The sequence below is a fragment of the Gekko japonicus genome, unplaced genomic scaffold (assembly GCF_001447785.1).
Source record: "Gekko japonicus isolate JY-2015 unplaced genomic scaffold, Gekko_japonicus_V1.1 scaffold923, whole genome shotgun sequence".
NCBI lineage: Eukaryota > Metazoa > Chordata > Lepidosauria > Squamata > Gekkonidae > Gekko > Gekko japonicus.
This window is the reverse complement of record NW_015171530.1, coordinates 340,249-351,814: the sequence shown is the minus strand read 5'-3', so window position 1 is coordinate 351,814 and position 11,566 is coordinate 340,249. Positions and strand designations below refer to the sequence as shown.

The following is an 11,566-nucleotide window of genomic DNA, read 5'->3' as shown; positions in this document are numbered from 1 at the left end:
CTCCCCAGAGAGAACCGACCCGCACGCCCCCCCCCCCCCAATAGCTAGCAATCCAAAACAGTCCAGTGGCACCTTTAAGACCAAATTTTATTCAGGTACAAGCTCTCCCTCTTCTGTGAGGACAGATCTGCATGCCCCCCCCCAATAGCGAGCAATCCAAAACAGTCCAGTGGCGCCTGAGTGGTGGGTGTTGCCTTCTGACACACTTCCGGTGATGTCACGGGGTGTGTCATATGCAGATAAGTTATGCCAATGAGTTATGCTAATGAGCTCCTGCATCTCTTTTTCTACGAAATGACCCCTGGTTGTGAGGATAAAAAGGAGGAGAGAACAATGTAAGCCGCTTTGGAGGAGAGAGGCAGGGAATAAATGAAATAAAATAAATAAATCCTATTTAACTGTGAATCTCACTGAGTGATCTTGGGCCAGCTCAGATGTTTCTTTATTCAGTGAGGGATATCCAGATCTGTTGCAGCATAAAGGGCATCCATGTAAATTCTCAATTCTTTTTACTCATAAGATGTGACTTAACTGTTCACTGGAGTTGGTAAGTCCTTCTAGCTAATACTTCTGCTTGAACTCCACCTCCAGCATGTTTTCAAGTAACGGTCTCCAACTAAGCCATGTGTTCATATTCTTATCACAAATCCAGGATAAACACATGGACACTGATATTCATGCACGTGTACTCATCCTCCCCTACAGTGCTCAGGTATACCAGCAGTTTTGCCCTCTGAATCCACATGCTTACCCATTATATTTATACAAGTGAGTGTGCACACTGTCAGCAACTGAAAGCTCAGCCAAGAGGAGCTCCTTGGAGACAGAACTGTCCCAAAGAGCATTGTGGGATAGTCTGTTCTCTGTTGGACTCTTGGAGCTCAGCCAAACAATAAGAGTGGAGTGATTCTTTTCCTTTATTTCCATCCTCTAAGCATAACGCCACTGATCAACACAGCTCTGAATGAAGCAAGTGCTCTACAGTTAAATGGACAAGTGCTTTGGAAGGCAGGAGCAGGGTAGTATTTAGGGCCATTCAGCCATTAGGCTTCTAATCTCTATAATTACTTTTATTCATTCTTCTACAAGAGGTATAAACCACTGACTGCCAGTGCCAGGAGGAAACATCAAGAGAAGGCCATAGGCTCTGTTGTTGGTCCTCCAGAGTAACTGGTTGGTGACTATGTGAGACAGGTTGCTGGACTAAATGGACCACTGGTCTGATCCAGCAGGGCTCTTCTTGTGTTCTTTTATAAGGGGATTCTGAGATGGTCTCCTAGTCTGCTTTGCTGTATCCCCTGCTTCAGATCATGCCCTGGGAGATGAGCCATTTCATTCCCTCCTCTGCTTGCATAGTCTGTGGGCATGCCTGCTAGTTTTACTTATTGCACACGGAAGGTTGCCAGTAAATTTCATAGACCTGGGATGTGCCCTGTAATCCTGCCCTGTATGGTAATAAAAATCAACCAGAGGCTTGGCTATAGTGAAGCTGCGTTCTGAGAGCGAAATGAGAAGATGCCACACATGGGCACAATCAGATAATATTGCACTAAGAACCCAGGTTTGATTGAGAGCAACTGTGTAGTATAGTATATGTCGCATAGTGATTAATCCAGGCTTCCTTAGGCGTATTTCTTGGTTGATGTTAGACTGTTTTAATAAGTTAATGCCAACCCCATTTGAAATGGGAATCGGCTAGCCCAGCCCAGTTCCCTCTCCTGATTTATGCATCCACTGCAGCAGTTCAGGATTGGATGTTCATCACTGTCTTAATCAATTACACAATCTTTTTTCTTTCTATTCAGACTGCCGCCACAGCAGCCCCTCCCCAACAGTCAGCCACCCCTGCTGAGTCCCTCCAAGTGGACCTCCTGCCTGTTTTGGCTGCTGCCCAGGAAACAGCAGCAGCTGCAGCTGTAGTTGCTGCCGCCACAGCTTCTGCACCAGCTGCCTCCACAGTAGACACAGCTGCCCTGAAACAGCAGCAGCCTTCAGCCTCTGAAGGTGGTGGGGGTCAGGTAGCACCAACCACGCAAACCACCCAAGCCCCAACTCCCCAGGCAGCTCCTGCCACACCACAGCAAGGTGAGGCTCAGAAGAAGCCGAAGAGCAAAGGCCCCTACATCTGCTCCCTGTGTGCTAAAGAGTTCAAAAATGGCTACAACCTGCGGCGCCATGAAGCTATTCACACGGGGGCCAAGGCTTCCCGTGCTGGACCTACGACCATGAAGATGCCCACTATGGTTCCCCTCAGCTTGCTTAGTGTGTCGGCCATCGGTGGGACAACCCCAGCAACTCCTGCCCCTGCTGAGGCAGGGAACACAACAGGGTCAGGCGCAGGGCTGGTGACCACTACAGCATCAGGCAAACGCATCCGGAAGAACCATGCGTGCGAGATGTGTGGGAAAGCCTTCCGGGACGTCTATCACCTCAATCGGCATAAGCTGTCACACTCAGATGAGAAGCCCTATCAGTGTCCTGTCTGCCAGCAGCGGTTCAAACGGAAGGACCGCATGAGCTATCACGTTCGTTCACATGATGGTGCTGTGCACAAGCCGTACATCTGCAGCCACTGTGGGAAGAGTTTCTCACGGTATGAGAGAGTAAAGGGTGCTGGGAGGAGACAATTCAAATGGGGATTATTTCAGGGCTTATCTAAGTTGGAGGTTGACTTTTTGTGAAGAGAAAAGATAAATGATTGCAGACCACATACTGAGCAGGTTGGGCTATTGGGGCACAAAAACAAAGAGGAAAGACTAGATTTTCCCATTAACCAAGCATAGGAAATCTGTACACCAGATAAAGCCTGCTGCGCTCTCAGCTTCTCCATTACCCTTGACTGCTTTGTTTGCTCCAAGGTTTTGGTTCTTTAAGGGGTTTGTAAGGAACACTGGCCTATCTTTGACACTCTTGGTAAAGGCAGCATAGGAAATCTAGTTTCTGCTTCCATTATTAGCAGCAGCTTTCTCTGAGTTCTTCTGCACATGTTCCAGCTGAACGAACGGATATGCAAGAATGGGATACAGACGTGCGAAAGCAAATCTCTTTTTGGGTGTGGTCACTGAGTAATTTTAATTTGACACTGTACAAGCCTCACCAGAGAGCTTCCCTATCACACAAGTAGTTATGTTGAAACACAATTGAAAAAAATCGGTAGGGTTTTCATTTATTTATTTTTTTGGCTGCTTTAAGATTGTACTTGTTACTGACGGTTTCCTGCTGGGATAAATGCATCCTGGCAGATCTGAGAAAGAAAAATATGAAGTCTCAGAGAAGCCGTTTAAGAGGGTAGCAGAAAATTAGTGGGAAAGGGCCAAGACTACACAGATATGCCTATAGTTTCATGGCATATTCCAGACATTAATATTAGCTATCTCAGCACCAGGAATAGCACAGGGTAAGTCCTTCGTGAATTATGTCACTTCACACATGAAGTGCATGGTTGAATATTGCTCCCTGCATAAGCAGAACTAGCATGTCAGCAATAAAGCTAGAAGTCTTCTTGAGATGGTAAGTTACCTAAAACAGAGAAGACTGGGGTTCTTTTTTTTTATGTGCAATTCCCCACAGTCCAGGAAAGTCCATATAATGTGACTTCCTGTACTTGGAACAAACAATAAAAATGAGGTCAATTTGTGGGAGGGAAAACCCACACTATGAAAACTAAACCTTCATAGGCCAATTTATTGATGGCGTTATGACACTACGCTGTCATCCAGCCTAGAAATATTTGTCTGTGTACTGAGAGTGGAGGTTCAGTTATTTGGAAAATATTTTGCATTCTAAGATACTAAATACAAGCGCAAAACTGAATAAATGTGAGAACCACAAAATAATAAATCAATCTTGAACATCTTCCACACAGGGACTAAACAGTGGAAACCCCACAATTTAGAACATAGATCACAAGAGAAGATAGTTGTAAGAGGCTGATAACAACTGTGAATACAGTAAATGTACACAGCTGCTGTTTGCCTTGAAACAAATGCAAAAGGCAGGAATGTGTACTTTTCACCAGGAATACCAAAATCTTGTATTTATTATGAAGTTGGTAAATATTTGCATATTATTTTGCATAACACTTTTTAAGAGTTCAAATAATTTGCAGTGTTTTGGCAAATTCTGGGATAACCAAACCTTAGATATTGGAAGGGATTATTTATTCATATTCTGTCCATTGATAGCAGGCATCCTGTCTTCCTATTCCCCAAGTTCCTTATTTGTTAGACATTGTTCCCATATTTCCAACATCTCCACAGTAAAAAGTGATTGAAAAAATAGCTTTAAAAACACTGGATAAGACATTCTGCAACAAATTAAGTCTTATGCGACATCAGATGAACCATAAAGAAGCAAACTGAAAATAATAACTGACTACATAATAATTTGAATAATTTCCCATAGATCTGCTTATTGGAGTTAGGTTTTTGAAGAACATGGAATTTTAAGCAGGAACATGCAGAGTACATTGCCAACTGAAAGGAGGAGAGGCCAGGGAAATCATGATTAGATAGCTAATGGGCAGAGGGAATGCAGAAGTCACAGGAGTGGGCTGTTAGGGCACTAAAATAACCACAACCTGACCAAAATGGCCTGTTGAGACCATGATTTTTCCCTTTGGGTTTCTGAGCCTTTAGCAGAAGCTGTTTTTATGTTAACACTTCTCTGTGAACTTACCTCAAAAAACTGACAGGTAGTTTGGCTGTCAGCATTAGGACCAAATTCTGCATGAACATTCATTATATGGAGTAGGCAGGATACTGACTACAGCCTCATGCTTTAGGAAGTACTTGAATATATGGCTGTGAAAGCCAAGGAAATTGATTAGTCAGCACTTGCCCCATGATTTTTAGGTTTTCCTATGAGCCCTTAGAGAATGCAGCAATGTACCCAGATCAGCAGCTCTTTACACAAATGAGAAGAAATAAACAGATTGTGTTTGTTTCTATAAAATTATTGAGTACTTCCTGGTTTCAAAGCCAGTAAAGGCTGTAATTTTGTTTTCAGGCCTTTGACTTGCAACAGTGAAGAAGCCAAAGAGTTAGCTTTTTAAGTAAGATACTTCTATATGCAATTTGAGGATTTATCTGTTACAAAAAAATTAAGTGAATATTGGTGGTGTCACAGCATAAATGTGAGCGATGGGAAGGAAGAAATAGCTGTAGAAGACAGCATCTGACAATGGGTTCTTTTCACTCTTTGTTAAAAACTTAGCAGAGACTGCTGATCATGAAGACAAGAAATTTTATAAATTCTAATCAATAGGACAACTGGTGACCCAGCCAACTTTTTCACTTAATTCTGCCAGGTTTCCCTCCTATCTAGAACCCCCTTCCCACATGGCTTTTGAACATGCAGATCCCCTGATTCCTAGCATAGCCCTTTTTTGGCATTGAAGGGACCTCTTCACCCACAAAAAAGCTGGTTGGATGCGAAGGCAAATTTAGAAAGTGCCCGAAGGCAGATTACCTATTAAAAAGCTGCTTTGAATCCCTGGGGAAAGGCAGGATGCAAATACTTAAATAATTTCAAAATCAAGTTGAGCCATTCAGAATTTTTAACAATGCATTTTTTTAATCCTCATAAACACTTGGTAATGTTGTCTAGCTCCTAGGACTCCTTTTCTACCTTCAAATGGAATCCTGACTATTAGGGAGTTACCTTCTTCCTTTTTCCTTAGACTTTTTTCTTACCTTAAAATTATTTTCTAGTACTCGCCTACATCTCAGCTATGACTAATTAATCAACCTTGAGTGTCCAAATGCCCCCATAGCCATCGTGCAAGCACTTAAGAGTCTCCATAAATGTCTAATCTACCCCACCTAAATTTGTATCAGTGTACCTCTAATGCATGTTCTGAAATAAGTAATAGCAAGAGTAAGGAGCCCTGAGGTGGTTACTATTCAATGGCTGGTTCTTACTGTGTCTGAATGATATATTCAAGAAGTGCTGTTGTCATCAGTGTAGATATGGGGAAGGCTGCACATTTTCAGTACCTGTTGCTGTTAAAGGCACTGGAGCTCTGCCAGTAAAGTGGTAAATGTGTGTATAAGTGATTAAAGTGGCAGTCCTAGTTCCAAGATGCCATAAAGGCTGCAACATAGTGTTTCATATATTGCTTTCTGAGCACAAACTTTCAGATTTGCTTGTAGCAGAATGCTTAATTTGTTTTCATAAGGATGGTGTAAGATTAATATTCCACTAGATTAGTCTGAGATTGAGAGGGAGAGGTTGGTGAAGGGTTGGTTAGAGGTAAGGTTTTGTATTGGGAAATAAAAAGCCAAGATCAGATGGCTGACTTGCATTTTTCCTTCTGTTCTACAGGCCGGACCATTTGAATAGCCATGTGCGGCAAGTCCACTCAACAGAGAGGCCCTTCAAATGTGAGGTATCTTCTCCCATTGAGAGTACTGCTGTATGGACACCCTTATTCAATAGATTGTGGTTACCCAAGAACTCACTTCCATGATAAAGTGGAGGAGGGGCGGAGGTGGTGGCTGATTTTTATTGCAAGTGGGAGCAAAGTTCAGGTATGCTGTGTTGAAAGGGAACCTTGGCCTCAAGCTGGTGCCATAGCCTCTAGTTGCCTCGGGAAAGCTGGCCCCTGGAGTAGCCATTCATTCCCCCATGATCATCACTGTTCCTTTGCCCCTGTTTCAACAGAGATGTGAAGCAGCCTTTGCCACCAAGGATCGGCTGCGTGCTCACACAGTCCGTCACGAGGAGAAGGTGCCGTGTCATGTGTGTGGAAAGATGCTGAGCTCTGCCTACATCACGGACCACATGAAAGTACACAGCCAAGGGCCGAATCATGTGTGTGAACTGTGCAACAAAGGTAAGGGGGCAGGCCACCGTAGGGAAGGGAATCAGAGAAAAATGCATCATCTGCATTTGAAGAGCACTAGCAGTCAAAATTGGTATTTTCAGGTAGTAAAACAAAGTTTCTTCCTTTATTAGTCCCGCTGAGAACAAAAGTCAGGCTTGCTAATCCATTCCGGTGAACGGGGTTCCCTCTAAGCTGAGTCAGTGTGAGCTAGCTCACAGTTTTTTAGCCTCCAACTCACATATTTGTCTTAGCTCAGGAAGGATGGCTCCAGAGCAAACTAATCTGTGCCGTAGCCAAATTGCTCACTCATAACTTTAATGCCGGTAGCTCACAAAGTAGAATTTTTGCTCACAAGACTCCATAGCTTAGAGGGAGCATTGCCGGTGAATAGTCTGTTTTCTTTCTCTTCCCAAATATCTCACTCTCAGATTGAACCAAACGTGCCTAATTTTCCCATTGCTTTCCCTCATTTTAGCAAGAGATTTATGCAACTTGTGACTCATGCACCTCAACACAGCCTATCAGCCATGTATGGTGACCCACCAGAGCCTCCTTAAACTTCTTGTTTTTTGCTGCCGGCCTGGGGCTCCAAAAATAAGGAGGGGGCAGGGGGTTGCTGTTCTGTAGCGGGTTACAGTGTATGACCAGAGGGCTGCATTCAGCTGGTGGGTCATGAGTTGTGCAGTCTTGCTTTAGAAGAAACAAGCTGGGTTTGAAAGAAATCTAAAATCCTTTTACAACTCGCTCTCTGTGAGTATTAAGCAAAAAGATTGCAGGTGAAGCCATCTATTTAATTGGCCAGAAGAAACTTCTTGATAACAAACAACATCATTATGCTCTTATTTATAAAGCTATTGTTCAGGTTGCCCATTTTCACAACAGACGAACAATAAAACAAATTGCTTGGCTGTTTTCACTAGCTCATAATGCCCCCCTTCTTGTTACTTGTCCAAGCATCTTGTTAATTCCATCTTCTCAGAAGCTTAAATGGCTTAAATGTTCTATAAGTGAAAGATACAAACAGGCTGTGGAGTGTTAGCTGCGCCTATTTCAGTTTTATTTATCTGACACAAGATTTAGTGAACATTAATCAAAACTGGCTGGACAATGCACAGATTAGCTGGGGAAAGTCAGAAGTAACAGGGCCTTATGAATCTTTTGATTTTAGCTGTGCTTGTCCTCTGTACTAATTTTTGGATTATTTAGCTAGATAATGTACATAATCCATTTACTCATATTAAAAATTACACTAGTAACCTAAGTAGATATCTGGATTCTCTGAATCAAAAGGAATCGATCTGTTACTAATCACTTCCTGAAATCCCATTATGGTTTTGAAGTAGCTTGTAGTGAATTACATGTAGCTGAGAAATTAGTAGTTCTGGTATGAGTGGGGGAGATCTTTTCCTCTTGATGTTTCTGATCTAAGATTGAAGTTCTGATATTTTGTGTTAAAGAGACTTAAGTTCCTACCACAGATTTATACAGTGCCCAGATGCAGCTGCCCCTAGGGCGGGGCTAGCTGTTCATACAGGGATAGATTACTTGGTACAAAGACGCAGACACCTCTGGGATGAAGAAGTTACCCTTAGGGGTGCCTGTCACACTGGATCCACACTAGGTGCTGAGACGCAGCCGCCTCCAGGGTGAGGCACAGCCAAACATTACAGGACACTGGGGTACGCTTTCAGTAGGCCGGACACTGACCTGGCTGGTTTTTGTCCTTCTCCCCCTCCCGTAGGGTTCACCACAGCGGCCTACCTCAGGGTCCACGCGGTCAAGGACCACGGACTGGCCGCCCCGCGGCTGGAGCGTTTCCTTTGCAAGCTGTGTGGCGTGCACTGCAAGACCCCGGCTCAGCTCAACGGGCATCTGCAGACGCACGCAGGAGAAGGGGCCGCGGCCACTGAGGGCCAACCGCTGCGGTGAAACGCTGGCCGGGCCACCAGGCAAGAGCCGCTTCCTTCTGTCCTGGGGAATGGGGAGGGGAGGCCCATCTGTCCCATAGGGTGTCCTTGCCTTTTAGGTGGGAGAAGGGTGAACCCCAGCTCCCCTGGGGCGGCTGCATCATAAATTAACATCCCTCTGCCAGTGTTTGAGTGCTTGTATATTGCAGTTGTCTGCCAGTTTGCAAGTATTTGCCCAGTGATCAGGAAATCTTTTGCAGCTTCCTTCCATAAGGTTGGAACCTAAAATCTGATGCTGAACTTGGCATCCTGAGGATTTGAGTCTCTAATCTTGTGAAAAATTCATTGTCTGGAAATTGGATTTGAGAGGATCCTGTTATTTTTCAGTGTGTAACAGAGAAGTATTTTGTCTCAACCATTGCAAGAAACATCAAGTAATACTGGAGACACCAGAATTATCTTGAGATTAGTTCTAGTTCCTTTCAGTTTTTACAGAATTTGACTCGAACCAAACCACACTTCTTACTCTGCAGTTTGAGAGGATAGTGATGATCACAGGATACCAGCCAGTGGATGCATTAGCTTTAGATGCTCATCGGGTGTGATGGCAGATTTTCCAGTCCCATTCACTGCTGTGGATGTATTCCATATGTTGGGCTACGTTCTGCACCACTCTTCTGGAAAGCTACAGTAAATGTAGTCCCCTGGGGGAACTAACCTGATCACTTAACCTTCTGTCATGGACTGTAGCAGCAATTACTGCTCACTTTCATAAAGTTAAGGCCTTGCAGTACTTAAGTCCTGCTCCTATATTGCCTTCAGTAGAGGGCCTCAAAAATGTCGAGTTAGTGCAGGCCAGGCCAGTTGATTCTTGTATGGACCTCGGATGATGCTGAGTGTTGTCTCTCATTTCAGGGAAGGCACTCCCCTGTAGGCCACGGGAAAACAAAAATGCTTTTTATTTAGGGGATATATTGCCACCTCTCCAGAATTCTGCTTGCGGTAAAGGAAGGGGCAGCTGCATCTGTTCTTCGCTACATGAACCCTCTACCTTAGCGCTGCACTTTAAAACGGGAGGGTGATAGGAAGGAAGCCAGGTTAAGAAACATAGCGGGTCCTGAGAGTGACCAACCACTTGACCTTGTGCGTCTTTCTTCCCCCACAGGTACGGGTGAGGTCTGCCCCCTCGCGGCAGCCGTCTCGGCCCCACCTCCTGCTGCCGTCACGGTGCTGCCCATGGAGGGAGCCTCGGTTGTGAGCCAAGCCCTCCCCACGCAGCCCTGGTGATTTGTGGGAGTGGGGAGGCAGGAGTCGACCCTCCCAGCCCCATCCCTCTCCCTCACTGGCAGCTGGAGCCTCCAAGCCCAGATGGATATGCAGTGGCCATATTTGGGTGTCTGATTTAATGGTGGTTTCATTCGCTCTCTCCCCTGCCTGTGCGCATAGAATAATGGGGCTGGGAAAGCACCTGTCCAGCTGACACAGCCTCTCTTGTTCAGCGGGCGCCTTGTTCTGAGGGTCATGGAAGGGCTTTGTGCACATCCAGAGAGCAGCCTGATTTACTGACTCCCCTGCTCTAGCAGCACCCTTAAACTTTTAGCCCCCACAAAAGCCCCCAAAATCCGTGCACCCTCCCCTGTCCTTGGCCTAAATGCTACTGTCTCTGTCACCATCAGTCTCTTGCCCATTCCAGCAGCGCCCCCTGTAAGCCCCCAGACTACACAAAAATGAGTGAGTGTGTGGGACAAAAGGACCCGGCAAGCTCAGGTCAGGCATAGAAAGTGGAGGGTTCAAGGCTGGGGTCGCTGTGGGCCACAGTTGTGGGGCAGCGTTGCAGCTGGAGGGGAGCTGAGAGTAGGTTTGATGGGGCACAGGTGGAGGGGTTGACAGAGCTTGGGGAGCCCACAGGGCTAGACGTGGGATGGGAGTCAGGACTGAGGGGTTTGCTGGGTCCCTGGAGCCCCCATCTGGGGTGACAGGAGAGGCTGTGGTGGGATGGGGCAGAGGAGGGCCTCCGTGCACGGTGCCCTCAATTCCCCCTGCTGAGGAGCTGCTCTGGCCTTCCTTCCCTGCCCAGCACCTCATTCTTCCGTGGTGTCTGTTTTAATGCTCCGTTTCCTCGGCTTATCTTGTGATTCGTGTTCCAAGCGTGTCAGCCCACCAAGCGTTGGTACCCCTCCCCCAAATAACCTTCCTTGTTGCATGCAGCCCCCCAGTTTGGGGTTAGAGTCTCTCGCTTTTTTGTATGATATATATAAACGAATCCCCTGACATTTAAAATAAACCTCTTTTGTGTTTCTTTTTTTGTTTTTGTTAACATAAAATGTAATGAAGCCGCATCCATCTATCCTCTCCCCCTGCCCCCTTCCTCAACCCCCGATTTCCTTCCCTCTTCTGTGCACCCTTCTTTCTGGATCTGTGTCTCCACAGCAAAAGATTTTAGTAAAAACATTGAAGGAAAAGTACCCGCATACTCTTGTCTTGTTTATTGTCAAACTGTTTTTTCTGTCATTTGGGGTGTAGAGGGAGAGTGTTGCATTTCCTGAGCTCTCTCGCACGGCCCACCTCCCACACTACCAGAATCTGCTCATTGGGACTGTAATGCCTATTTAAAATGTCTAATGGATCTGGCACCAGGTCACAAATCTCAGCTCTTAAGTGGATTTCCCAAAACGTTTCCTGTGATTTCCCAAGGGGTTTTCTTTCTCTCTTTGATTGTTGGTGCATTTAACTCTTCTTGAAGGGCGGAGGAGCAATTGTCGCCTGATGGCTGGGCATTTGGGAGGGCCTGTGGGGTTCCATTCAAGATTGGCAAACACGGCCCTGGAACTGT

General features: G+C 45.5%; 1 protein-coding gene across 1 annotated transcript in view; it reads left to right on the top strand.

Annotated features, from left to right (window-relative positions):
* MAZ (MYC-associated zinc finger protein (purine-binding transcription factor)) overlaps positions 1–9,970 on the top strand; it is a 16,628-nt gene extending 6,658 nt beyond the window's left edge. The window contains exons 3-7 of the mRNA XM_015419526.1: positions 1,806–2,593; positions 6,325–6,388; positions 6,664–6,835; positions 8,568–8,775; positions 9,899–9,970. Of these exons, the coding sequence (XP_015275012.1) occupies positions 1,806–2,593; positions 6,325–6,388; positions 6,664–6,835; positions 8,568–8,755 (1,212 nt within the window). The 3' untranslated portion in view covers positions 8,756–8,775; positions 9,899–9,970. The remainder of the gene's footprint in view (positions 1–1,805; positions 2,594–6,324; positions 6,389–6,663; positions 6,836–8,567; positions 8,776–9,898) is intronic.
* The last annotated feature ends 1,596 nt before the right edge of the window (positions 9,971–11,566 follow it).